Source organism: Oreochromis niloticus, linkage group LG3 (genome assembly GCF_001858045.2).
Source record: "Oreochromis niloticus isolate F11D_XX linkage group LG3, O_niloticus_UMD_NMBU, whole genome shotgun sequence".
NCBI classification, from domain to species: Eukaryota; Metazoa; Chordata; class Actinopteri; order Cichliformes; family Cichlidae; genus Oreochromis; species Oreochromis niloticus.
The window spans coordinates 55,538,353-55,565,596 of record NC_031967.2 but is presented as its reverse complement, the minus strand read 5'-3'; the positions used below and the strand labels follow the sequence as shown (position 1 = coordinate 55,565,596).

General features: G+C 41.2%; 1 protein-coding gene and 2 long non-coding RNA genes across 3 annotated transcripts in view; 1 reads left to right on the top strand and 2 right to left on the bottom strand.

Moving 5' to 3' along the window:
- LOC102079601 (uncharacterized) overlaps positions 1-14,096 on the top strand; it is a 28,285-nt gene extending 14,189 nt beyond the window's left edge. The window contains exon 3 of the long non-coding RNA XR_001223188.3: positions 13,796-14,096. This is a non-coding gene — a long non-coding RNA (uncharacterized LOC102079601). The remainder of the gene's footprint in view (positions 1-13,795) is intronic.
- LOC112844222 (uncharacterized) lies at positions 269-16,514 on the bottom strand. The gene is made up of 3 exons (XR_003216954.1): positions 14,710-16,514; positions 5,262-5,621; positions 269-4,166 (listed from the first exon to the last, which is right to left on the bottom strand). It is a non-coding gene; the product is annotated as an uncharacterized LOC112844222 (long non-coding RNA).
- A 7,999-nt stretch (positions 16,515-24,513) lies between these two features.
- On the bottom strand, positions 24,514-26,218 carry LOC109196916 (piggyBac transposable element-derived protein 4-like). Its single transcript, XM_019351466.1, has 2 exons — positions 25,070-26,218; positions 24,514-24,948 (listed from the first exon to the last, which is right to left on the bottom strand). The coding sequence occupies exons 1-2, from the start codon at positions 26,216-26,218 to the stop codon at positions 24,514-24,516; spliced, it is 1,584 nt and encodes a 527-aa protein (XP_019207011.1).
- Between the last annotated feature and the right edge of the window lie 1,026 nt (positions 26,219-27,244).

Sequence of the window (27,244 nt, the reverse complement as noted above, 5' to 3'; positions counted from 1 at the left end):
TATTTAATCTCAACAAGTCCCTAAAAACAGTCAGTGACCACTGTCGGCCTCTCTCAGTTTTTATGATCACTACTCATTATAAAGCTTGGTTTTTAAAACCTTACGATGTATCTATATGCAGTAGTATATTAATAACTAATCTCATATCATGGATGCATTATCTCAGTGTTTCTCGTGTACTTGTGATACGTCATCAGTCGCAGACCAAGTACTGTTCCAATTCAAAGTATGCATCAAGCCAAGCCCAAGTACGCTCAAAATTCCCAGATGTGTTCTCGCTCCACTTTATCAAGCATGCATCGGTGGTGACTTGTGTGGACTTGGTGCAGCTAAATATCCCAGACTGCATTTCTTCCAAAACTCAAAAGTGGCAATGGCAATTTTATTTGTTCCTGAGTAAATCGGTTTGGCGAAGATTAAAGTTAAGCTTGAATTCTTACTTGGAGAGTGGTCACTGTATTTTGAGTTACACCCGTCATATCCCCTGATGTAAAATGTTTTGTTCTTATTTAAACAGCTGGATCTGAATTACATCTAAGATGACAAATATTTAAATTCAGGAGGAAACGTTTTGACCGGGAGCAAAAACAGCATGTTAATGCATGGAGATCCTGAAGGCTGCTCCAAAAATGATCCGATTATATTTTAAATATTTGTTCAATTCTCTTCCAAACCCCAGCAGCTGTCTATTGCAAGTTTTTAGTGTCTACTAAAATAAAAACAAGTGTTCTAACATCTCACCTGTTTGTTTTTATTCAGGCATACATGTGTACTATTTTATTAATAGAGAGATTAAGCTTGTTTGTGTCATGTAGTGATTGTGCTGAAGCTTATTAGACATTATGAAACTGATGATATGTAAAAGCGATTTTTGCCAAAGTGCTTAAGATACTTTTTAATTATATATTTTTTAATCTACTACATCATGTGTAATTTCTATTGCAAATATTAATCACAGTTAAATTAAGAGGGGATGGCAGTAAAACCTCTGGAGCTGTGATATCATCAGGTACACTGCCATTGCAATTGTGGAATGATCGTGCTGCTTTCTCTGGAATTCTGGACTTCCGTGTGAACTTACAAAGTCCGTACTCGCGTACTTGAGTATTGAGGAACAGCACAGGCTGGTGGGTGAGGCTGCTGCAGTGACCTCATTCACCCCTTCACTGTTACCTACAAGTTACACATTGAAGGTCTTGGGGGGTGGGGAAAGGAGTTGATCACTTAAGGGTGCCCCCCCTCAATTTTAACAGCATTCCAATTTTGTTCGCATCATATTTTAGTATAGTTCCTGAGTTAAGGAGAATAAAAAGATATTTAAGATTCGATGTAGCCTCATTGTTGTGTAGAAAGCACAGATTAAATAAAGGCGTTTAAATTTAAGAATATCTGAGCAGATGGTACAAACAGCAAACACCTGCTGCTGAAGATGCTGCAGTCCACAGGTTGGAGGAACAGACAGTGACACACAGACAGGTCGGCTGCAGTAACACTTTAATACAGGACACCATCAACAGTAAATCCATCACATGGTCACAGAGTTATCACAGTACAGTCACAGGAACACGGTTACAACATGACAGTAGCTCCTGAGCCAGGCTCCCTGCATCATCTTGAGAAATAAAAGCAAACCATAAAATGATGCTGGGACAGACAGCAGTGCTGATAAATCAGGATGTTTAAGGAGCTGAAGTCAGCGGCAGCAGAAACAGATGGAGCAGCTCGGTCTCACTGCTACAGTCACTTTGTCACAATATTCAACTTTAAGGACACTTTCTGCAGACCTGAGGGAAATCCCAGAGATAACACTGTGTCAGGCTGCACACAAGCGAATGTGCATGAATAAGGCAGCTTTTTAAAAAGGCTTTTTTACAGTAAAGAACAGACGGTGACTCACACAGAGGGACATCATCATTAGACCTGCTCAGTCTGCAGGTTTGCTTACAAACATGTCAACACTTTAGAACTTTCTGGGGTGTTGGTTGATTTTCTTTCTCTCTCTATTAAAACCAAACTGCCATAAAATTAGAGACAGTTTATTTGCTAATACATGATGGTAATTATGTCCTTGTGTGTAGTTTTCAGAGTTGGGAAAATTATGATGCAGTTAGAGAAAAAAAATAAGAGAAAAACGAGGCTAAAAACATCAATTCATGCAGGGATTACCATAGCAACAGAGTTCTTCTTCAGACAACACTCATGTGTTAAGTATCAGCAGTGACACACAGACAGAAAGTATAAACACTTGAGTTTGAAAATACATTCTTTGGTTTGTTTTTTTGTGTATGTGTGCGTGTGTGTTGGTTGTAGAGAGTACTGTTTAAATGACTTACTGAGAACAAACAGTGTTTCTTGGCGAAGCTGCTCAGCAAAAAAGGAGTTGTAAAGTTAAACACAGGGACGGCTAAGTGTTTGAGTGTTTCGTACGGCGCTTGCTGTTTCATGGTTCATCACAGGATAGTTATCGTACAGTCACGACGCTACAAATAGAGACACAAAGCAAAGGAAACATGAAGCAGCTTTCGAGCTATGTCACAAAGAAATATCAGGCACGCTGCTGCTGAGTCAGTGTTAAAGCTGCCTGCTCTGGCTCTGGATCAGCTCTAATGGCACTTTGTTTTAGAGCACAGTCAGCACGTGGCCTGTTGGCTCATATTCTACATTCTGTGTCGCTGTGATTGTAAAGTGCATATGATACGACTTTCACAGATATTGTGTGTATAGCAAGTGAGGTGTTCAATTCTAAAGCTTTATTTGTCCCCCATGATGGACAGCACCTCCACCCCCTACAGGAGGCTGTGGAGGCGCTGAGAGCTCCTTTAGCAGTGACTGTTACAGCCACGGAGCAGCTCCTTCATCCCCACAGTAACACTGTGACACAGATGTACAATCTGAAGCTCATGGGTGGCTTTGTTTGTTTGTTTTCTTTTTCCAAAAAAAAGTAGTGAGAAACAAGTCTGGGCATGCATGACGCTGTTTGTGCCTGTTCAGCCATGACTTAGCGTATAATACAGGAGTGTCCAACATACAGCCAGCGGGCCACATCAGGCCCTTAATACACTTTCATATGTCAGTTATTAATGGCCCGAATGTATGTGGGAGCTGAATCTTCAGTCCTGTTGATCTCCATGCAAACAGGGGTGGGACAATACAGCCAATCACATGCAAAGACAGACTGGGTCATACCATTGTGTCAAAGAATAACAGTAAGTGTAATGGTACCATTTATAGTTATAATTGTGGTTCAACATCTAAAGTCAGTGTGCCACCCCTGCTCTACATGATGAACTACAGGAACTGTTAACGCTCTAGCATAGCATCAGTATATAGCAAGCATGTCCAGTCAATGGTGACACGCACAAGCAGTGCCTTCTTTAGCAGCTAACGTTAGCCATGCTACCTGCCTGTTACTGACAGTGTTCATGTGTAACACGCTGATTGTCGCTGCAGTGATATTTGATGCTCCACAAACAGTGATTTGATTGGCTAACGTTGATTTGTACTGTTAGTGGAGTAAATTCAGTCTGTTCGTCAACGTGTGGAGAGTCTTTTGACAACAGCATCTTTTAGTTTTGGTCATAGTCGATGAGAATCAGTTTCACTGTTTGCTAAAAGAGGTGGACCGTTTGGTGGGAGCAGATCAAACGTGTGCTTTGAACCTACTGCACTTCTGATTGGATCTTGTTCACTGACAGAGGTGTTTAGTTATTGTCTTGTTTTCATCATAAAAGTCAGTGAAACTAATGTGACTCCTGCCTGTGAGTACAAACATGCTAAACAAGTATCTTCCTTAAAGCAATACCCATGAAAACTGTAGATTATAAGAGGAAAACTGCGGTGAAATCAAAACCTGTGATTATCTTTAAAAACAAACCACAAAAAGAATACATACATATGAGTTTCCACCCTTTACATGTAATCTCAGCATTATCATGTAACAGCTGTTATATGAAAAAAACCAAAGCAAAAAAAAAAAAAAAAACCCAAAGAAATGAAAAAAAAGTTTTCTGTTTAAACTCAGAGGCAGGACTTTTAGGTCAGAGGTTTGTGTGAACAGCATCATCAAGATTAAACAGAGAAACAGAAATATGAGAGAAGACCCAAAGTCAAAAGCAGATCACATGTAGGTGGAGCAAACTGCCTTTTGCCAGCATTCAGTGGTGGAGCTGCAGGTGAGAAACAGAAGACAGGTGTGAGACATGATCTACTTCCTGCTTTCTACAAAGTCTCATCAACAATATCTGCATAAAAGGAATGCAGCCTGTTCCAGCTGCTGCTCTGGGCACATTTTCATGGCACACTTTGGACCCCTCAGTACCATCTGAGCATTGTGTGAACATCACAGCATACGTGAGCATTGCTGCTGACCATGTCCATCATATTTTGGTTACAGTGCACCATCTTCCAGCAGGACAACACACTGTGAAACTAATTGGTGAACAGGACAGTGACTCAGTTCTCGGTCCAGTGGAGAATTCTTGGGATGGAACAAGAGATTCACATCGTGGATGTGCAGGAACTGTGCAACGCTTTCATGTTAATATGGAGCAAAATGAGGGTTTCCAGCTCCATGTTGCATTCATGCCTTGAAGGATTAAGGCAGTTCTGAAGGGAAAAGGGGGCCAACCCAGTGCTAACAAGGTATACCTAACAACATGAGCAGTGAGTGTAGATTGATGAAAACAACTTCATCATGTTTATTGTAAGTCATGATTAAACTAATTGTGCTATAACTCCTAGAAACTCGGCCTCATGTGTGCAGACGTTTTATGAAAGGGGCTCAAAGGCTGATCTTGATACTGCTTTAAATTCTCTTTAATATTTATTCCTTACTTCATCTAATTACATAACACAAGGGGCTGTAACTGAAAGAACAATGCTTCGGGTGTCCTGCAGTGCACCCCCACCCACTTAAGCAAGCAGTTTGGTGACAGTGGGAAGGAAAAACTCCCTTTTAACAGGAAGAAATCCTCCAGCAGAACCAGGCGCAGAGAGGGGCAGCTATCTGAGAGCCCGGCTCAGGTGAGCTGACGTGGACAGGAGAAAAGACACGCTGTGGAAGAGAGCCAGAGATTAATAATTACTAATGATTCAGTGTAGAGAGTTGTCTAAACACATAGTGAGTGAATAAGATACACTCAGTGCATCATGGGAATCCCCCCAGCAGCCTAGACTGCAGCGTAACCAAGGCAACCGTAGTTGTGATTTGAGGCTACATAAGGCTCAGAGAGAACAGATTGTTGACGACTCTACAAACTCACCCACTGAAACAATTATCAGCTGGATGGTGTTGATGGTATCAGTGTTCTCAATGTGAGTCTTCCATTGGTGTCTTTCTTTGTCGATGGCCAGACACTCATATGTTCCACTCTCAGCCTGCGTCACATCCTGCAGAGCCAAGGACAAATTTCCACTGTCCATCCATCCATCCATCAGATGCAAGCGGCTACTTGAAGATGGATACTTGTTGGCTTGATGAGACGTCTTGCTCTGGTACAAAAGTACTTTTTCTGGCTTTAGGTCAGTTCTCCTCCACAATACAGCCGCAGTGGGATAATCTTTATGAACTTGACACGGCAGAACGACATCCTGTCCACACCCAGCTCTGATGATTGTCAGGTCTGTAGGAGAGAGGAGACAACACAGGACAGAATCATTGTTTTCAAGAACCTTTCATGGCAAATGCTCACTCTCACACACACATGCACACAAACCCATGCCTGCACACACACACACACTTCCTGTAACGAACCCAGGAAGATAAGAACTGTGTCACCAACTCATCACTCGCATGATCCTGAATCTGAAAATAGAATAACAGTGATTCTACTAACAGGCCCTACTGAGAGCTGTGTGTGTGTGTGTGAGAGAGAGAGAGAGAGAGGGAGAGAGAGAGAGAGAGAGAGAGAGTGTTCACCCTGATGCGTGTTTGTGAGGACCAAAAATTTGATAATTAATATACTTGTGGAGACCAACAGACCTTATGGGGACAAATTCTTGGCACCATGATTTTGAAGACATTTGTTGAGACTCAAAATGTGGAGTTAGTGTCAGAGTTACAGTTAAGTTAGGGTTAGGCATTCAAACTCACATTCGCACCTATGGGCAGTTTATTGTTACCAGTTAATCTGACTGTGTTGGAAACAAACATGGGGAGACAAGCACAGAAAGACCCCAGCCTGATGGTGGAATTAATGAAGGAACTTCAAAGTTTAAATCATGTAAGTCTTAGAGAGAGCGATAAGGTGTGGTTGGACATCAGATGATTAAATATCGACAGCTTGATTGTGACCAAAGTGTGAAGATGTGAAGTCCGGTTCTTCCATTTTGTCTTCTATGTTTTTGGTGGTGTTGTCACTTGTTTTTTGCTCTCTTTGTGGCAGAGTATCACTTCCGGTTCCTGTTACAACACACAAGCTCGTATTGAAAAAGGGTACAGTCCTCTTTGGTGACATCTAGTGGCCAAACATATGAAGGGAGGCTTGAATCTACAACTTATAATGAAGTTCTTCAATATGATTGTCCACTTAACAGAACTGAGCTGACAGCTTCTGTTTAACATCATGTGAAAGTTCTGTCACTGTACATTTCAGACCTGGGGGCAGAATTGCTCATGGCAATAAAAAACTTATAGAAAAACTTATTTCATAGTTTAATCTTGACGTGCTTCTGGAGCACACTCTCTGTGTATTCACTTGCTAATTATTGTCAGTAATGACTTATTGTGTCTTTAGGGTTTCGCTAGCTTAGCATAGCTCTTAGCCAACTCGCTAGCAGCATGGACTCTTCACCTGTCCCTCCTGCACTTTCCTGCTCATTGTGTCAGATGTTTAGTTACTCCTCTGCCTCCTTTAGCAGTAATGATCATTCTATTAAATGTAGCCTATTTGCAGCTCTGGAAGCCGGGATCACTGAATTGTAGACCCAGCTTCGCACTCTTGATACACCCGTAGCTAGCCAGGCCCCTGTAGCTGGTGCAGCCGAAGGTAGTGTAGGCCCCGCTAGCTGTCACCTGACAGACTGTCAAGAGCAGCCGAGGAAACAGGAAGGCTGGGTGACGGTGAGGAGGAAGCATAGTCTTAAACAGAAGCCCCAGGTACACCACCAATCTGTTCATGTCTCTAACCGTTTTTCCCCACTCGGCGACACACCCGCCGGGGATCTAACTCTGGTAATTGCCGATTCTGTTCTGAGACATGTAAATGGACTGGTTCTTATATGGCGCTTTTTCTACTCTATCTGAACATTGATGTGCTTTACTCAACTTTCCTCATTCACCTATTAACACTCTTTCGCACAAGTACTTTTTTCTAAGCTCTTTGTCTATAAGTGCTTTTTATCTAATATATACACACATTCATTCTCCAATAGATGCATCAGAGAGCAACTTGGGGTTACTATCTTGCCCAAGGATATCTGGCACACAGACCAATCTTCTGATTGGTAGGTGACCTGTTCTCCGACCTGAGCTACAGCCGCCGTATGAAGCTAGAGACCTCAGCAACCATAGTCAATTGTCTTCCAGGGACCAGAGCAGGCGTCACTGAGGGAAATTTAAAACTGCTGGCTAAGGGTAAACGTAAATTCAGTAAAATCATAATTCACGTCGGCAGTAATGACACCCGGTTACGCCAATCGGAGGTCACTAAAATCAATATTGAATCGGTGTGCAACTTTGCCAAAACAATGTCGGACTCTGTAGTTTTCTCTGGTCCCCTCCCCAATCAGACCAGGAGTGACATGTTTAGCCGCATGTTCTCCTTAAATTGCTGGCTGTCTGAGTGGTTTCCCAAAAACAATGTGGGCTTCATAGATAATTGGGAAACTTTCTGGAGGAAACCTGGTCTTGTTAGGAGACACGACATCCATCCCACTTTGGATGGAGCAGCTCTCATTTCTAGAAATGTGGCAAAATTTATTAAATCCCCCAAAATATGACTATCCAGAGTTGGGACCAGGAAGCAGAGTTGCAGTCTTACACGCCTCTCTGCAGCTTCTCTCCTCCTGCTACCCCCCCCCCCAAAAAAAAAACAAAAACAAAAATGTGACTCCGTGGTATAATTCTCAAACACGTAGCCTAAAGCAGATAACTCGTAAGCTGGAGAGGAAATGGCGTGTCACAAATTTAGAGGATCATCATTTAGCCTGGAGAAATAGTTTGCTGCTTTATAAGAAAGCCCTCCGCAAAGCCAGAACATCTTACTATTCGTCACTGATTGAAGAAAATAAGAACAACCCCAGGTTTCTCTTCAGCACTGTAGCCAGGCTGACAAAAAGTCAGAGCTCTACTGAGCCAACAATCCCTTTAACGTTAACTAGTAATGACTTCATGAACTTCTTCACAAATAAAATTTTAACCATTAGAGAAAAAATGACTCATAATCATCTCACAGATGTAATATTATCTACAGCTACTTTCAGGATCATTGATATTCATTTAGATTTTTTTTCTCCACTTGATCTTTCTGAGTTAACTTCAATAATTAATTCCTCCAAACCATCAACATGTCTTTTAGACCCCATTCCCACAAAACTGCTCAATAATTAATTCTTCAATCTTAAATATGATCAACCTATCTCTAATAATCGGCCATGTACCACAGGCCTTCAAGCTGGCTGTAGTTAAACCTTTACTCAAAAAGCCATCTCTAGACCCAGCTGTCTTAGTTATTTATAGGCCAATCTCCAACCTTCCTTTCATATCAAAAGTTCTTGAAAGAGTAGTTGTCAAACAGCTAACAGATCATCTGACCATAATATCCTATTAGAGCGATGGATGAAACTCCCGCATTGAAACTGTTTACATCATCAATGTTCCCTCTAAGCTGCGCGCGTGCGCAATCATGCACTGCTGGCACGGTCTCCGCGCACAGAAAATCTGCATTGCTTACAAAAAAAATCTAACCTGAATTGAAATTAAAATAAAAACGTTAACAATTCATTCTGTTTTGCAGTGTGAGTCAGTAAGTGACCGGTGACTGGCTGCTCCAGCCAATTATGCGATTCACATTTGTATATACGCAGCTAATCAACGTCGTTGACTAGTTTAGGAGTGACGGCGTTTGAGACGTTTAGCGTGTTTGGAGTCTAAAGTCAGTGTGTTGTCTTGTGTATTTAGTGTGTAGTGTAGTCAATAGTTTTGTTGGTGTGTCAGAACAATGAGGCGACTGTTGAATGTTACAGGTGTTACAGGAGTGATACATCTCCTGTTGTCAGGCCTGCAGGTATCAGGCTGTGATGTTCTCATTTATCTCATAGTGGACAGAAATTATTTTTTGGAGTGGCACAAATAATTTCTGTGGCATCAGATTTGATGCAGAACAGCTGATTGTTCTGTAAATAGTTTGAAATGTTTATTTAAAAAATGGCCTTGGCTGCATTTTTAGGTAAACAGCTGCAAAAAACTTTGTTTGCATAACTCACACTGTAAAATCTAATTAGTTCCCAGAACTCAAAAAAATTATGGAAACTCGTTGCCTCAAAAAAACTAAGTAAAGCTTACTTAAGATGACTGTTAGGAGAACTTATACATTGCAAGTCTGCAGTATTAACAATAACTTGATATTTCTGACTGTACAATACTAATTGTTTACCTACTGACAAACATTTCAAGTTCAACTAAATGAAAAAACAATTTGTGGTAACCTGAATATGATTAAAAATAATTAACAACAATTTTTGTAATGATGTTAAAATGAGCCCAACTTTTATTTTCAAACACAACAAAGTATAACAGCCAACATACTGGACATGTTCTGGTGAACAACAAACAATTATATTGCCATCACTGTAATAATCTTACAATGAAACAAAGTCTCAGATGTAATTATTCTGAAAATAAGTTTAGGTCTACCACAAGTTTGTTTTGTACTTACATTACTTATATAATCAAAATAAAATATTAATTGTTCTGTCACAAGTGCAGTCTCTAATTTAAACAACATTTGTTTTTCATTCCAACACATGAGCTGGAATGTTGTATTATTTTAAGGATGCTTGTTTCCAGTCCAGGCATTACTGCCTGAATGACTATCATGGATCGAGGTGATCCAAATGTAAGTGCAGAAGAAAGTCTTTAACTTCCCTTAAGTACAGTGGCAGTGGATGTGGGTTGGAGATGGAATGAGCTTGAACCTGCAGGCGACCATCTTCACTGACCACACCATCTGTGACGGAGGACTCATCTCTCCTGGTGTCCTGCAAGCAAACAATCATATTTTTTGGAACATGAACTTAATTGCTTTCTTAAAACATTTTTTTCTGCATTTGGTATAGAACAGACTCCAATTTAGACGATCTCAGGCTCCCTCCCCACCGGAGAGGTGACATTCAATGTCCCAAATTGTCAGTCTGGATAGCCCTGACCACCACCCAACACACAATAATGTCATGAAAGCATCATTTTAAAAAGAGCTATGCAAACATGGCCAATAATTTTCATTCTAATGATGTGCAAAATGATTTGTGGCACAAAACAGATTTTGCTGTTAGAAAACTTGCAGACTTCACTATATACAGTGTAGACCCTCTAAACTAAGTTTGGGGGATGTGATCTTTCAAGAAATGCAGACCAAACTGTTGTTGTTTGTTTACTTACACAGCGTGTCTTGTAGAATTAACTGTGGTCACCAGCAACAGCATAGTGCAGTCATATCTCAAGTCTAATAACAGAAGACAGGAAAAGATCAGTAAAGAAACAACTTCCCCAAACCAAAGCACAAACAAAACAATAAGTAAAACAGGCTGATCTAAAGTATGATTAAAGTTCAGCCTGATTAATATAAATATCACTGACAGTTGCTAATATATTGGAAAACCAAAATACTTACCACTGAGTTGATGTCTTTCTGTCCAACAACAGGAGTGCTGGTCCGAGCCTCAAAGACAGTAAGAAGCAAGCAGAGGGAGAAAAAACAGAACATTTTTCAGAAACTGATTTGATCCTTAATGGCTGTGCAATCATTGTAACATAGAGTTTGCTTTTGTTGTTAAATAAAGGCTAGATTTGACATTAATAGATGCCACAGATGTTCTAAAGCTGCCACAAAGCATGAAAAAAAAAAAAAAAATAGACGTCTCCGAAAACGTCGGAGCATTTTTGCAAATATGTGATGTCTTGATAAATCGAGCAGATACTTGAACTTTACACAGCTACATTCTCGCCTGAAAATATCTTAAAAGTTTATTTTGTGACCCAGAAAAAGTAATAAGTTTCTTAGCCGCGCTCCTCCGCCATTGCCGCGCTTACAAGTACGCACAGGCCGACAAATGCGATCCTCCTTTTCCCCAGACTACCCTTTCTGGGTCACAAAATAACCTTTTAAGATATTTTCAGGCGACAATGTAACTGTCTAATGCTCAGATATCTGCTTAATTTATCAAAATATCACATATTTGCAGAAGTGCTTCCACGTTTTCGGAGAGCTCTGTTATCCACCCCCCACACCTACCCCACCCCTAACGGCTACACCTCCCGAAGAATTTTGTCTGGGCTCTTATCTCACTTATTTATTTCAAACAATCAACAGAAAATTTCACAGACATATTTTTATATAAGGTTTTTAAGGCTGTGCTGTTAATTTTTAAGTAACATGAGCCCAGCGGCAGCAGCAACGCTAGGCTAACACTAACTAGCTAGCAAGATTTTAAACCTGGTGCTAAACTAAGAGAAGCCACAAAATCAGTTTGAATAAGAGTAAACATTTACTCACCAAGTCAGTGTATCAGGTAAAGATCCACAGCAATGACAACAATAATATCTTGAGCTGACGCTTCTCCAGGTTTGCTCAACATATTCCATAAAGAATGCAGCGTGAACATGCGGACTGATCCGGGAGGGAGGAGGACGGTAGTCACGTGGCATTTTCAAAACACATCTTTCATCCTTCCGCACAGAGAAGCAAAACTTCCAGCTTACTTAGTTTTTCTAAGTTAAGACAACTTAAATAAATGGAGTTTATCAGCGTTTTTGCATAAAAAGTACTGGTAACTTATTTAAATTGAGTTCTAATAACAAATTGATAAAAATTGAGTTCAGCCTATTTAATATTTTTAATTAAACACAATATTACATTTTACAGTGCAGTTACTTTTTTGAAGAAGTAACTATATAATTAATTGCCCAACATTGGCCATTATATTCTGTATTTTGCAGACAGAGAGTTACAGGACTCTCTCCCAGACCACAGACTCATAATACAAGTCAGAACTTTATAAAAAAAAAAAAAATAAATAAAAAATGCTGTGTTCTCAAAATTGGAGTTCAAGTTATTTTTACTTCCAATAGTGTTAACACAGGTCATTAACAAGATTTTTTTTTTTTTTAAATTTCCATCGTAAGTGGGCTAAAGCAGTTAATTAAAAGTAGTCTAACATAAATGTAAATGCTGTAATTTGATTATTTTACTTAACCATGTAACTTGGACAGATTTGATGCTGGTGTGCCCACAGTGCACACGTCTGCTGTTGCTCACAGTGGACCAAGGGATCGCTCAGGGAGTTTGTGTGTTCGCTCAGACACATGAAAAATTAGAGGGAACATTGCACATCATCATGAACATTAAACTATAGTGTATATATTGTATAATATGAGTGAAAAGTAAACCATGTGACATGTAAACTTGGGTTACTAGGAAAGACCAAAATAATTTCTGTGATGTTATAATCGATCGAGCATGTTGAATCTGACCAGAAAAGCCCCGAAAATCTCCAGAATTATACAGTGGATTGAGATGAAACTGTGAGCACATGTGGTGTGGGTGTCCCAGAAGAGGAGTCTGTTGAGAAATTCACGTCAACTATCACAGATTATTTTTATTAAATGTTTAACATAACATTATCACATTCCTTTAAAGTTCTTAAGTTGTTTTTAAGTTTAAAGTTTGCTTCGTCCTTTAATTTCTCGGTAGTATGAAAGCAGGTTGAGATGAAACTCGGTACAGGTGTAGAGTAGGTGGAGCAGAGGAAGAATGTGTTGAAAGTTTCACGTCAACTATCAAAGATGATTTTTAATGATTTTTTTAATATACAATCAGGTTGCTTGTACGTGTGCGCGCGCCCGTATGTTTGGTACGTGAGCGCGCGTCCACTTTTGTGATCAGCGCAGGAGAAAAGGCGCTGCCGTAAAGCGTAGTGTAGAAGCGCAAGAAATTTGTGCGGCGGACGAGATGTGGCTGTTTCCACCGCGGCTCACAATGACGGCTCACTGTCCCGCGGTCCCGTGAAGCTGAAGAGACGATGATGAATTAATTTCTTATGCTGATTTGAGCTGTTACGGAAACTGGAACTAGTGTTCTAGTTTGTGTCCAACGCGGACTCTTTATAGCGCTGCACGCTCGCTCTCTCAGCCCGCGGGTTTCGGAACAAGAAGCAAGAAGCGCGAATCGTTAAAAATCCAGTCCGTACAGGGTCAGGGACAGACTTCATCGTTTCATTTTAAGCACTCGTGAAAAATGAAGCTTTCGCTCATAATGAGACAGGAGGACGGCTTTCAGTGTCACAGCTGGGAACAACATCAGCTGACGTGAAAGAAAAACAGACATTCGTTCCCTGTTAACAAGATGAAGATGGAGAGTGTGAGGGAGCCACAGAGAGGATGAGGAGGAGGACACGGGCTGTGAGGGTCACACAGTGGAACAGCCCTCAGACCTCACACTGTGTCTCACACTGCCCTGTGATTACACTCCATACACTCAGTTTCATTAACACTAATGAATAATAATGAAAAGATAAAGTAATGAGTTACTATAGTTCTCAGTTACAGTCTCATGTTTACTCCATATTCATCTCTTTTCAGACATCAGCAGGATCGAGGATGACCCCCCCCCAAGTCTGAGGACGTTCCCCGCCACATGAATGGGGGACAGGAGGCGCAGCTTCCAGCCCAGCTGGTGGGAAAGTCCTCCGTGGGTGGACTTCTCTGTAACTATGGACTCTGCCTGTTGTCATGCGTGCAGACGTTTCAGTCCATAGACATTTCAGCCAGTGCTTTTTAAACATTAACTGTGCACATGTGCGGGATGTGAAATCTTCTGTTTCATTGTTAAATGTTCATTCACTTTGTTTGTGCTCCAAATAAATTCCCTTCATAGATGAAACAGTTCAATTTTGTCCTCTTGGTTTGGTTCAATGCCCCCATGAAAAAACACCCTGAACCCACCCTGGTAAATCTGGTGTGGAACTGCCACTGCTGTTAAACTTCATCTTCATGTATCAAATTTTGTACATAAAAATGCCCCTTCCACTCATTTTCATGTCCTTTTCCTGCACAATGAAACCTGAGGCAATGCTTAAACATGAGTCTGTCAACACCTATAAACACAAGAGCCTTGAATCACTGCTTTTTTTTTTCATGTGCATGAATCAGGGTCTAACATTTAGCACAGAGACTTCAAACACTAGTACAAAACAATCAAGCGGTCATTCCAAAACTCATATTTGAGCGCACGGTACTAAAAACACTTAACATGTAAAAGATAATCAGTGCCCGTGTCTGAATCTTGACAGATGCAAAAATAAACACGTAGAATAGAAAACAAAACAGTAGATTTTTAGTCAGAGAAGTGAAGAAAATTCTGTTTTCATTTTCCTTCCAACATTAGAAGAGTCTAACATGATGCACACGTGTAAAAACAGACACATATACCTGTGCATGAACACTGCTGTGCAGAAAAAACACACGATTTCCATCTTTCTCATGCAAAAACTCACCTACAGATGTTGTAAACAGGCAGAGAAGAATCAAAGCCAGCACAGCTTTCCTGGACATGCTTGTATTCTCAGCAGTGGAGGTGCAATGCTCAGAGCTCCTTCGTCCTCTTGGGTTTGGGGGATGTGAGCGCTCATAGCAAGAGGACTACAAGGGTACAGACCTTTATACACTTGAGTGTGCTGACAGCAGTCATGTGCTCATGTTGCGTCTGGCCCTCACTGCCACACTCACTGTTTCCACCAGCACATCCACCCAGCTGAGCAGCTGCATGCATGTGTCTACACTCATACATGCAGCTGCTCAGAGTGATGTCAGGCTGCAGGTCAGTAACCATGGTTTCAGGCGACGCTCTGAAACTGATGATTCCAGTCAAAGATGTCAGGCTATTGTTTCCATGCAGAATCAAGACTGAAGTCAAATAAATCCACTGTCTGTTTACATAGTGTTTTACTGTCATTTCCATGGTAACACTGACTTATAAAAACAAAGGCGATCCATCAGTCCAGATGAATAATGTGAGCTCATTTAAGCGCACATTTGTGTATTCAGAGCCATGAATGTTGATGTACTCTGTCCACTGATGACTAGTGACAACTAGTGGACATTTGATGACATTACATCAATAGTTTGTGTGAAATGAATAAAATACTGTAAAAATAAAATACTGCAGAACAAAATAGAAAACATTAATTCACACAAGCAGAAGTCATGTGACTGTGACGACAGATGTCATTGGGTGGAAAGATCAGCGCCATCAGAACGCCGACTGATCTGCAGCCTGATGGCATGAAACGGTGCATTCATCATTTAGCTCTCTGTAACCTGATGGAGTCAGTGTGTAAAATAAGGTGAAGCAAAGATCTGGATGGAGTAGATGGAGCAGAGCAGACACAGAGTTTCAAATGCACCATCATGGCTCAATAAGAGCTTATCAAAATAATACAAATACTAAAAAAAAAAAGGACCTCAGGTGGTTCTGATGGTTCTGTTCAGCTTTTGGTTTAATGATTTATATTTATATTACTTTTACTGTGAAATACAATAAATAAGTTTTAAGAGGTGCTGTTATCCAGTGAAACTCCAGAGCCTCAGGGCTGGGCTTGGGCCCCAGTGTTTCAAGATACAAACATACGCATACGTTTGTTCCAACATACACAGAGTGGTGAGAACAAAATAGGCACGTTCAATAAATCTGATGGTAATTTTGTGTCAAAACTCTAAGAAGTTTGAACTTTTCCATACAAACATTATTAAATAAGAAAATAATGTCCATAAATCAAAGAGGGGAAATGCACAAGTGATGACTTCATGCTTGTTGAGCTCTAATCTGGACCTCAACCTGCTCCAGAGCAGATGGGGGAGAAATAAAGAAGAAGAGTTAGACGGAGCCGTGTGTGCAGCGGTGAGACGAGCGCTGTGTGACTGTTTCCTGCCATACCTGCCAAGCTTGTGTGATTTATCTGTGCAGATCTTTAAACTCACACTCTCATGTCTTCTTGTCACACAAGCTGAGTTAAATAAAGTTTTTTTGTCCTCATGTGAACAAAGTGAGTGTGCGTGCTGAAAGCAGCTGGTGTGGACGTGTGTGTCTTTCACTTATTATTGCATACTAAAACACACACTCTCTTTCAGTTCAGTTTAGTGTGTGCAGCCAAACATCACAGCAGACTGCCACAGAAGAGGGTTCAGTTTCCTCATAGTTTCACACCTCGTAAGCCTTCACATCACAGGAAACTCTAAACACAGATGGAGGAGATACTCTGTCTCTCACAGCAAAGAACGGAGCGTTTTGTAATGGGAAAAATTCAAGTTTTCACCTTGTCATACGTTTAGATGTAGAGGATTTTTGTATAACCTTTGCGTGCTTAGATGAAGTATGTGTATGTGTCAGCATGACCTTGTGAAAACTGCTTAGCTTTGCTTAACGATGTTTCACTATGTTATCTGCTAACTGTTAGGGCGTAGAAGTACAAAACTCCCAAGATGACCAGTGCCAGGAGCTTCCTGGGAAAAGATAGTGAAAAATGCTCTCTCCTCAGCCACAGCCCGTGGGACAGAAACCTGTTGTAACTAAAAAATAAAGAGAGTTGTGTTGGGGTATAAAAGAGGAGCTGAGACATCACAAGGGCAAAGCTAGCATGACTGTGAACTGTGATGTTTGATGTGTGTGTCTTTGCGTGCAGTAATAAATAGTTTGACCAAAGGTCACGTGAATGAAGAAATGCTGTTCACACTTTTGTTATTTTTCACTGTCTGAACTGGCAGGAAGTCCTTTGTGAGGAGCAGGAAGTTCCACTTTGTTGTTTTTGGTGACTTTCAGAAATCTTCCAGCCACTATAAAATAAATTTTTATTGCTATGGCAGAGGGAGGGTTCAGCTTTCAGAATAACATGACATCAAATATGAAAAAAAAAGGATGTAAAACATGAATAAAGATCTGCAGGGACCTACTGTTATGTGAATATGTCCAGTTAAGAGGAGCTAATATGGGATAAATGTCCTCTTTCTTTATAGTTCTTGTTAAAAATCTATTGATATTTATTAGTAATTATTTTAAATGATTGAATATTTTAAATAAGAGTACAGTTATGAATCAGTTAAACAGCTAAGAGAGCTGGGTGAAATAAAGGCTTTAAATCTGAGGCACCATGAAAGCGAGTTAATCGAGAAAGTTTAAACTCATGATTAAAGCTGGAGCTGTGTGTTAGCACACCTGCAGGGACGGGGCTGCTTGCTGGAAGTAATTACTGAGGTTGGGTCATAGAGATCAATCAGAGAGACAGTCTGAATAAACATCAGCACTTATTCATTCAGTTTTATTCACATGGCATCAAATCAAATCAACAGTTCATGCACTTCATATTGCAAAGACAATTACATTCTTACAGTTAAAACTGCTGTACCTAATGATCTGTCTGAGTTGTCACTTTTTTGCTATCTGCATGGAAACACATCTATGGAGAGGAAATCCACATGCTGAGAGTCACATCTGTATCATTGTAGCTACACTGGACTGAAGGTGGAGCTTTGTGTGTTTCAGGGTGAGCCCACAGCAGCCGCCTCCAACCGAGGAAAAAGGTTTAGGCTCAGCAGCTCTGAGCTTCATTGGAGTCAGCATAGAGTGTGAAGACACCTAGTGGTACTGGATGAGTACTGGATCCAAATTTGAGGTTCTTTTGTCTGATGAAAGAAATCTGACTTGGAATTTGGGGAAAAATCCAGGAAAGCTGTTTTCCAGCATTAATGATTCTGCTCACACCCTTTGACCTTTGACCCTTTACCCTGAGCTTTGTTTTGAGCTACAAAGTTCATACCCTGCCCCTTTTTCCAGTTAAAAATATTGTGAAAGTTCATTTCTTTCCACAGCAGAATCTGAAACAGTGCTCCACGCCTTCACCTCATCACATTTGTGCTCCCTGACGCCCATCTGCTTCCTAAACTTCCAACTTAAATTCAAAGAAAGGAGATCGTTCCACTGCACTGAATACAGAATTGATTTAAGACTTTAATTAATTACTTCTATCAAATCAAATCAAATCAAAACATATTTTTATATCACATTTAAAAACAGCAATGTCAATCAAAGTGCTTCACAAATTAGGAACAAAATAAAATAAGACAGATTTACCAACAGCAAGACAAGACGAACTTAGAAGCCAGCCAAATGATAGTCAAACTAACTTAGATCTGAGCCAGGTAGACCTGATGTGGCTTTGCTTCCAGCTACATGACAGATTTATTCACACCTTATGAACCAATCAGGAGCCTCCTAACTGTTCTCACACCCGCCTCATTAATAAAAGCAAATCTATGTTTTTGTGAGTAGCTGAGCTGAACTCTTATTTCACGTCTTATTTCTTCCTTTACTTTATTTATTTATTTTACCTTCATACAGTTTATTCAGGTATAACAGTGATTTTATTTCTGTATGTGGATATTTTGTATTCTGTAACTGAAACTGTATCCACGTTTGATCTTTACCTCAAAGTGACACATGGACTCTCTCCATGTCCTCAGTTTCCCAGCATGCCTCAGCTGTGGAGCTGTATGAGGGAGAGCTGTTTGTCCTGCTGCCTTGTGAGTTTCCCACTTTTGAACTGGACAGGCCCACGGTGGTGTGGAGATGCTCCGACCAGTATCAGCTTCAAGGAGACCAACTGAAAGATCAAACCCAGCGTTACAGCAGCCCAACATCCATGACTGACACTCTGGAAACTGGAGACCTCAGCCTGAACCTGACCAACCTCCAACTATCTGACAGCGCCACCTACACCTACTCCATCAGATCATTTAGAGGAGACTGAGAGACGTACCAGTGCAGGTCAAAGGTCAACATCAAACCAAAACCCTGCCTTAGACAATCACACTCACTCAAAATGAACTTCTAATATTGTCCCAATAAGCATGCTTACTTACTTACTTACCGTCTTAAAACTAACAAATTCTTTCATGACTTAATCAGTCAGAGGTCAAGGGTCAAATGCTTCTTTGTCTTTCTTCACAGAACCATTGCCATCCTGGACCACAGCTCTCCTGGTTTTTCCTGTTGTTTCTGGAGGTCTTTTATTTTATTTCTGGCAGTATTTCATGTCAGGTGACTTTACTACACTACCCATAATGCAGGTGATGCAATGTAAGCTGGGTTTTCTGAGCTTTTGTTCCACAATGGCATGTTTAAAAAAGCTGTGAACACTCTAGTCTGAAGAAAAGCATTAAAAAGGTTTACAATCCAAGGACCAATAGAGTCAAAGGCTTTGATAAAAAGCTTTGTGGGGAGAATATCTGAGGGACCTAAGGACGTCTTCTTTTCATCTACCAGGGTGGCCCTGGTAGATATTATCAAATGTCACAGGTGTAAAAGTAGACCAGGAGTGAGATGCCACAACAAGAAAGCTTTGGGGGGATTTGTCATTGATTTGTCATTCTTTCATCTTATCAAAAGAAAACCTTATCAAAAGACTTTTGTTGCTGTCTGCTTTAGAGTGCACATTTATAGGTGAGGCAGCTTGAGACACAACAGCACTGATTTTGTCAAAAAAAACCTTTTTAATATGCTGGCTTAATATGTAAAATGACCTGATGCGCAAAAAATCATTATTAATATTCAAAATGGGTCGCCTGAAGGAATTGTTGAGTCTGGATGTTCTGGATTTCGCACTTCTGAACCTCCGTCCCGAGGGCAGAAGTGTGAACAGTCTGTGTTGGGGGTGTGTGTGTGGTCTTTAAGGATGGAGGCAGCTCTCTTCTGGACTCTGTGATGGTCGATGCTCTGCAGAGAGGGCAGCGGAGTCCTGATGATCTTCTCCACAGTTGTTATTACTCTCTGCAGGTGTTTGCGGTCCATAGCAGTAATGCTGCCATAACATGCAGTGATGCAGCTGGTCAGTGTGCTCTCTACAATGCAGCTGTAGAACCTACTGTAGTCCTTGTGGGTGTTTTTGACCAGTCAAATCTTTGTATTTCACTATCTTCTCATTGTGTTTGCTGTTCTCTCATAGTGTCGGGTGGAGGTGGAGGAGGGGGCGGAGTCTGTCTGGCTGCCCTTTAAAACCACAGCTCAGCTGCCTGAAGACACTCGGGTAGAGTGGTGGCACCATCCTCAGAAGCCTGACAAACAGGAGCGGGATTATAGAGACTGAGTGAAGATGAAAGACGAGCGTCTGAAAAGCAGACGGTTCAGCCTGACCTTTAAACGCTCCACAGAGAGAGACAGTGGCAGATACAGCTGTGTGGCCTGGAGCCACGGACACGTAATCGGATGAAGAATCGTGCTGCTCACAATTACTGGTGTTTGTTCACTTTCACTTGGTTCTCTCTGCTTTCACTTATTATTTTATTGTATTTGTGTGTGTAGGTGTCGTGTCTCCTCTGCAGGGAGAGATCAGCACATCAGGAAAAGAAGCAGCTCCACTGATCTGACTCCTCTGATGGCTGATCGATCAGTTTGATCTGTGTGTTCTTTGATTATTGATCAGTGATGTCAGAGTGGAGTCAGCGTGATGTTATGAATTATACTGTAAACACTTTGTTTTCCTTCATTTTTTCCTACTGATCACTTTATGTCTTCACTCTGTTGTCATGTCCTGTTTAAAGCTTTGTGAGTGTCGGGTAAGCAGTAAGCAATCTGCATGAGTGGGAGACGTGGACGCTGTTGCAGGAACGCCATATTTCATTTATGTGAGTTTAATCCATTAAATTAATAAAGAGCCACTATGATGTTGTTCGTGAGTCTTTCAGGTGATTCTGTTTTCACAGGTATCAACAAGTCTCACTTGTGAGGTGGACTGTTAACACCTCCTCCTCCTCCTAATCTTTCCTGCACCTCCTCCTGGACTTCAAGGAGAAATGGAGAATCCTAATGATCCTACATTACAAAATGATTTTAACAATGAATGCAGTGGTGAATATGTGTTTAACCTTCCTGTCACGAATCTGATTGATTTGCAACTTAAAACACTCATAAATATTGTGTTTTGCATCCGATTGCCTCGAGGCCTTATGACATCCTCCATACTATATGCTATGCACTTGAACACATAAGAGTGATTATCACCTCTTTAATTGAAAGCTTGTAGACAAACAGCTTTTTACAGCTACAGTGTAATTACCTGTTTTGGTTCGGTGAGGGTTAAGGATATGCTCACCTGGTGGTGAGTGAGAGAAACCACAGCAGAGACCTCTGTGTTTAAGAAGTGGACGGTTGTGGTCGCTGATGCTCTCAGCTGGTTCAGTTTCACACACAAGTACAAGAGCATAAGCCTCCACTGTGGAGTAGATACTACAGGGACTACATCTGAATGCCTGTGGAGCAGTGTGTAGTCACAGGAAGCTGCAGGCAGGTCGCAGCACATCACCCCAGCGTCATCCTCCAACTAAAACCTCTGCAGAGACTCTGGCAGGTGTCTGCAGGTTCAAACAGTCAGCAAGTTTTACATAAAAGCTGATTTGTCGTCTGATTCAGAATCAAACTCATCAGGATGCGATAGGATAATAAGATTATTCCTTTATGACATCATAATTAAACGTGACTTAACATAAGAAATGCTTTATTTATCTCACAAGTTTGAAAATTAGGCAAAATAATATGAAAAACATCTCAGTATAAAATAAAATGTCAGAGGAAATGGCTTGGATAATTAAAAATAATTAAAATACTAACAACAAAATCCATTCATCTGTGCATGTGAGTATATCTGCTGGTTCATGTGTCGGTCTGGGTATATTTAGATCACGGTGAATAAATATTGAAAATAAATAAGTGGCATCATATTCAGTACTTACTTTTGACAGTTCACTCTTCGGCCGCTCCCTTCTGCCGTATTTTGCGGCAAAATTATCCAAAACCCACGCGCTATGAATTGTGGGATATATGTGACCACGAAGCGTGCACCGGATCACGCTTGAAATTTGGGGAAATCGACGGCGCATTTGGAGTATGCATTTGCAGTACACTTCGAAATGGGACATCCGTCATCACGTGGCGGTGACGTAGTTGCACTCAAAATGCGTACTTCAAGCGTGAGGTCTCTAAATTGAGACACAGCCAACATGTCTTGCAGTTCTCCAAAGACTTGGTAATGAACTAATCATGTGATTCAGGTGTGTTGACCCAGGGTGAGATCTAAAACCTGCAGGGACACCGGCCCTCGTGGACTGAGATTGGGGACCCCTGGTTTAAAAGACTGGAATGTTCTTTGTTACAACTCTCAGTGCCTCCCAGACTGACGTTACTCCTCATACATGAGACTGAAGCTTTCAGCCCCGACTGTGTCCGTGCCATTGGGAGAGAAAGGCGACATCTCACTGATTCTGATGCGTCGGCGGGTCGCGCTTTGTGTTTACGTGTTTGTGCAGAATCCGTGTACCTGCTCTCATTTACTGTTTTAGCTGTTTTGTGGTTGTTGAAATTTTGTGAGGTTTAACATGAGATTCTGGCATTTAGCAAATAAATGCAAGTGAAACACAGCAGAAAATAAATAAAATCAAAGACTCAGCGTTCCTGTTGCTCTATTTTCACCTGTATAGCAGGAGTGGAGCAGGCTGAGGTTTGCCCTGGTGCAGGTGTGTCATAGCGGTCAGTGGAAGGATACGGCAGTTTCACATTCCCGTGGCAGCGCACTCGGTGCTTGCTCGGAAGTTTAGGGGTTTTTTTCGCTGTAAAAAGAAGTTTTCTTCTCACGCAGTGAACAGCAGACACTAATGTTTTTGTCACTTTTTACGGAATCAGACTTAAAGTAAGGTCAGTACTTCCACGCTTTAAACGCTGCACGCTCATACTCTCTCCCGCACTCGATATATTATCCATTGTTGATCTGCACTCAGCTGTTGCCACGAACGTCGACCTCGTCTACATCATTGTCATGAGACACTCTTGCAAACAAAAATCAAGGTTTTAGTAACACAATAACGCAGCGTGCTCACGGGAAAGTAACAGTAATCTAATTACCTTTTTTGCAATAGTAATCCCTTACTTTACTCGTTACTTGAAAAAAGTAATCGGATAATGCGTTACTGCCCATCTCTGGTTACAACTCACGTGGTCTGCAGGCTTTGCTAGTAAATTTCCACAAACTACCACAGACTGAATGAGGATGGATGGCACAGATGTCCTCACTATGTGTCCTGTTCAAGCACAACCACAGATATCAACAACAAAGTAACTAAGAAGCACATGCGCAAACTCTTATCTACTGATTGAGACGTCTTTAGTTTAAACAGCATCTAAAGTTTCATATATTTCATTTCCTTAAGTCAAAACTCATTAAACACACAGCTTTTTTCTTTTAACAAAAAAAACATCCATACTCTTTGAGTTTTTAGTCGGTCAGCAGGTGTGTAATTGAATTTCATGACAAGATTAAAGAAAATATATACAGATCAGATTCATGATGAATATGCTCAGGTCAGAATGAACAGCAGCTGGATTCCAGCAGTTGGACTGGTAGATACCTTTGGCGAGGACTAGGCGACGAACTCTAAAAAGTTCAAACAGCATGGGACCAGTCACAGTTAAAATAATGCACCAATTCACTACAACTAAATCTACATCATCTGCATCACAACATCCTCCATTTGTTTCATATTAAAAGTCTTACAACCAAACTGTCACAAATAAGCTTTTAATGTGAAAGAGACCAACCAGGAAGTGTTCAGTTTGGAAGTTTTAGCAGAAAAGTCTCATCTATAACATTTCTGGGTCATTTATTCACTGGCTGTTCAATGCAAACTCCAAGAAATTAAATAGAAAAAAAATGAAAATACTTTCAACTGGGCAGCTCAAAAATCTTGAAATGTTACATCGATAAAAAAATTCCGACAGACCAAAGAGTGAAAAAAAGGAGGTAGTGAACTCTGGTCTCCTTCCTGAGCTTTTAGAGTTTCACGCCACTTCCTGTGCTCACACTGTTAACGTTGGCCTAAGATCCCGCTCAGCTTCATTGTGTAACTCAAATGGTATTTACTGGCATACTTTAACATTATCCTTCAGCAAAGTGAATTACCCATTGCCCACAGCAAAAAAGCTCCGTTACTTGTAACGCCGTTATTCCCATCACTGGTTTTAACTGCTCTTAAATTAGCACAAAAAACAGTTTTTTCACCAACAAATTTTTTATTCAACATTCTTTAGCTGTGAACAATGTGTCAAAGTAGTGTTTAACATGAATGAACAGAATTAGACATTAAATAACTGCAGTGAATACACAAATAAGCACTAAAAATTGTATTACAAAATGAACATGCAATGTAAAAATACATGGAAAACCAAAGACCAAACTCAACATGAAGCCTTGTGTGTGTGCGTATCATGCACATGAGTGGCATGTGACAGTCAGGTGAGAGTGGGCCTTGCAAACAGAGGCATCACATTTGCAGCATCTCAGGCTTGTTTTGTTGTCTCTCGGGGCACAGAGCCCGCAGCGCTTCCTTTTCTGCCCGTGTCTTTGTTGGGGGAGAGCAGCCAGGGCAGCGGCTGGGACTGGGGCTTGCACACTCTTCACCAGACTGGCAGAGGCTGGTGTGCGGGGAATGTGTTGGCGCCGTTGAATAAGAGGAGTCACCAAAGCTTTCCCCAGCTCTGCTAGGAAAAGTCTCCTCTTGAAACTCTTCCCCTGATTCCAGGTTGGGTCGATGGCTGTCCACACCACATATGCGTTGAAAGCAGACACATCAAGGATCTTGTGGAACAGTGCCACAGGCCAGCGGGCTGTCATTAGCTTGCAGGTGTATGTGCCAGTAAGCTGCAATAAAAGGAACAATAAATAAGAGATTGGGAACATATTGAATCTGTCGTACACAAAATGCTATGATTCACATAAATGAAAATTAAAAACATGCAGGATCGATGAAACTTTACATTACCTTATCAAGGCAGTCAACACCTCCTTTGTTCTTCTTGTAGTCCTGGATTATAAGGGGCTTCCTGTCCTCTGTGGTGCTGACCGCGGCGTCTTTGTGTAGCGTGCTCATCGGGATGACATTTCTATTCTCCGTGGGAACATTCAACACATGTGTGTGTGCGTCAGTGAATGCACATGTTGATGAGAGTGCCTCTCTTCCTCTGGTTGATACTTGTGCAGGGGAAAGTTCAGGCTTGTTGTCACATGTGGTATTATGCCGTTGGAGACTGGTTGTCTTGTCAACACGCACACCCTGGTTTTCTTCGGCCCCTCCACTACTGGGGTTCCCCGTGTATACCTGCATATTCCAGGCATAGCTGCTCCTGGCATCACATGCTACCCAAACCTTTATTCCACATTTCCCTGGATTGCTTGAAAGGTACACCTTCAAGGGACAGCGACCTCTGAAAGGAAGCAGGCACTCATCAACCGTCACCTCAGGGCCTGGATTGTACATAAGAGGTAGGCGCTCCACCCACCTGTCCCAAATGTTCCTGATGGCAGCCAGCTTGTCATTTTGCCGTGTATCTCTGTTATCAAATCGAATAATTCTTGAAAGGACACAAAATTGTTCTAAGGACATGGTTGCCCGGAATATAGGCCTGCCAGACTCTGCATCCCACAGACCTTTTGTAGCCTCATTGTTTGAGCGATATACTCCTGCTAAAATCAACAGACCTATGTAGGCTTGGAGGTCTACCAGGTCAATTTCTCTCCAGGTGTCTCCAAACACACGCTTCCCCTCCAGGTTTGTCATCTCCAGTATAATTCCCTCAATGGACTCTGGTAAAAAGAGTTGGAAGCTGGATTTGATGTCATCCACATGAGATATGGCATACTGTGTTGGTCCTGGGCTACCTCCTCTGTCCTGGAGGGATGAAGACCAGAGCAAGTATCCACTCTTGGACTGCAATGTTTCCTCAGGCGCCCTTTCTTCGGGAGCCTCTCCCTCTCCAGCTGTTGACTGGTCAGTCTCCTCAAAGTCTGGATCAAAATCTGTGTTGTCTTCCACTTCCGAGACATCCTCGTCTATCTCCTGTTTAATTTCATATCCAGAAACCTGGACCAGAACCTCTTTGACAGAGAACTGCTTGGTCAGTCGCCTCCTCATTGTGCTCGGAGTAAAATGAGTGCAAGGCAAACATCAAGCTATATATATGGGGTCTGTGAGAAGATGATACACTGATTAGTCTGGAAGGTGTGGTTCACGTGGAGGATCGGCACATAAAGAGATTTTTACCAGTGTTTGTTCATTCAGTGGGGGTCGTTAAGTGTATCGTTCAATGGGTCGTTCAATGGGTCGTTCAATGGGTGTTGTTCAGTAGGTCATTCAGTGGGCCATTCAGTGGGTGTAGTTCAGTGGATCATTCACTGTTTTACTGATGTAAAACACAATATTTATGATTGTTTTTATTGTAAATCGGTCAGATGTGACCTGAACGTGACAAGAAGATCTTGTATGTCTTCCATTTTCGAATAATTGCTCCCACAGTTGATTTCTTCACACCAAGCTGCTTACCTATTGTAGATTCAGTCTTCCCAGCCTGGTGAACGTCTACAATTTTCTTTCTGGTGTCCTTTGGCAGCTTTTTGGTCTTGGCCATAGTGGAGTTTGGAGTGTCACTGTTTGAGGTTGTGGATAGCTGGACTGATTACAAGTTCCCCAACGTGCTTGCTCAAAGGGTGATATGATTGTTGGGTTTTTCTCTGTTTCTATTATTGTACGATCTACTGTACATTATAAAGCACCTTGAGACAACTACTGTTGTGATTTGGCGCTATATAAATAAAATTGAATTGAATTGAAGTTCAAACAGGTGCCATTAACACAGGTAACAAGTGGAGGACAGAGGAGTCTCTTACAGAAGAAGTTAAAGGTCTGTGAGAGCCAGAAATCTTGCTTGTTTGTAGGTAACCAAATACTTATTTTCCACCATAACGTGCTAATGAATTCTTTAAAAATCAGACAATCTGACTTTCTGGATTTTTTTTCTCATTTAGTCTCTCATATTTGACATATACCTATGATGAAAATTACAGGCATCTCTCTTCTTTTTAAGTGGGAAAACTTGCACTACTGGTGCCTGACTAAATATTTTTCTTTAGATTAACCAGGAACCCCACTAAAAAGTGAACG

Bases quoted from the DNA above. Each gene is read 5' to 3' on its own strand.
- LOC109196916 (XM_019351466.1), bottom strand. From the start codon at position 26,218: ATGAGGAGGCGACTGACCAAGCAGTTCTCTGTCAAAGAGGTTCTGGTC. The intron at 24,949-25,069 runs GTAATGTAAAGT...CTTTTATTGCAG, and splicing joins GTGTTGACTGCCTTGATAAG to CTTACTGGCACATACACCTG.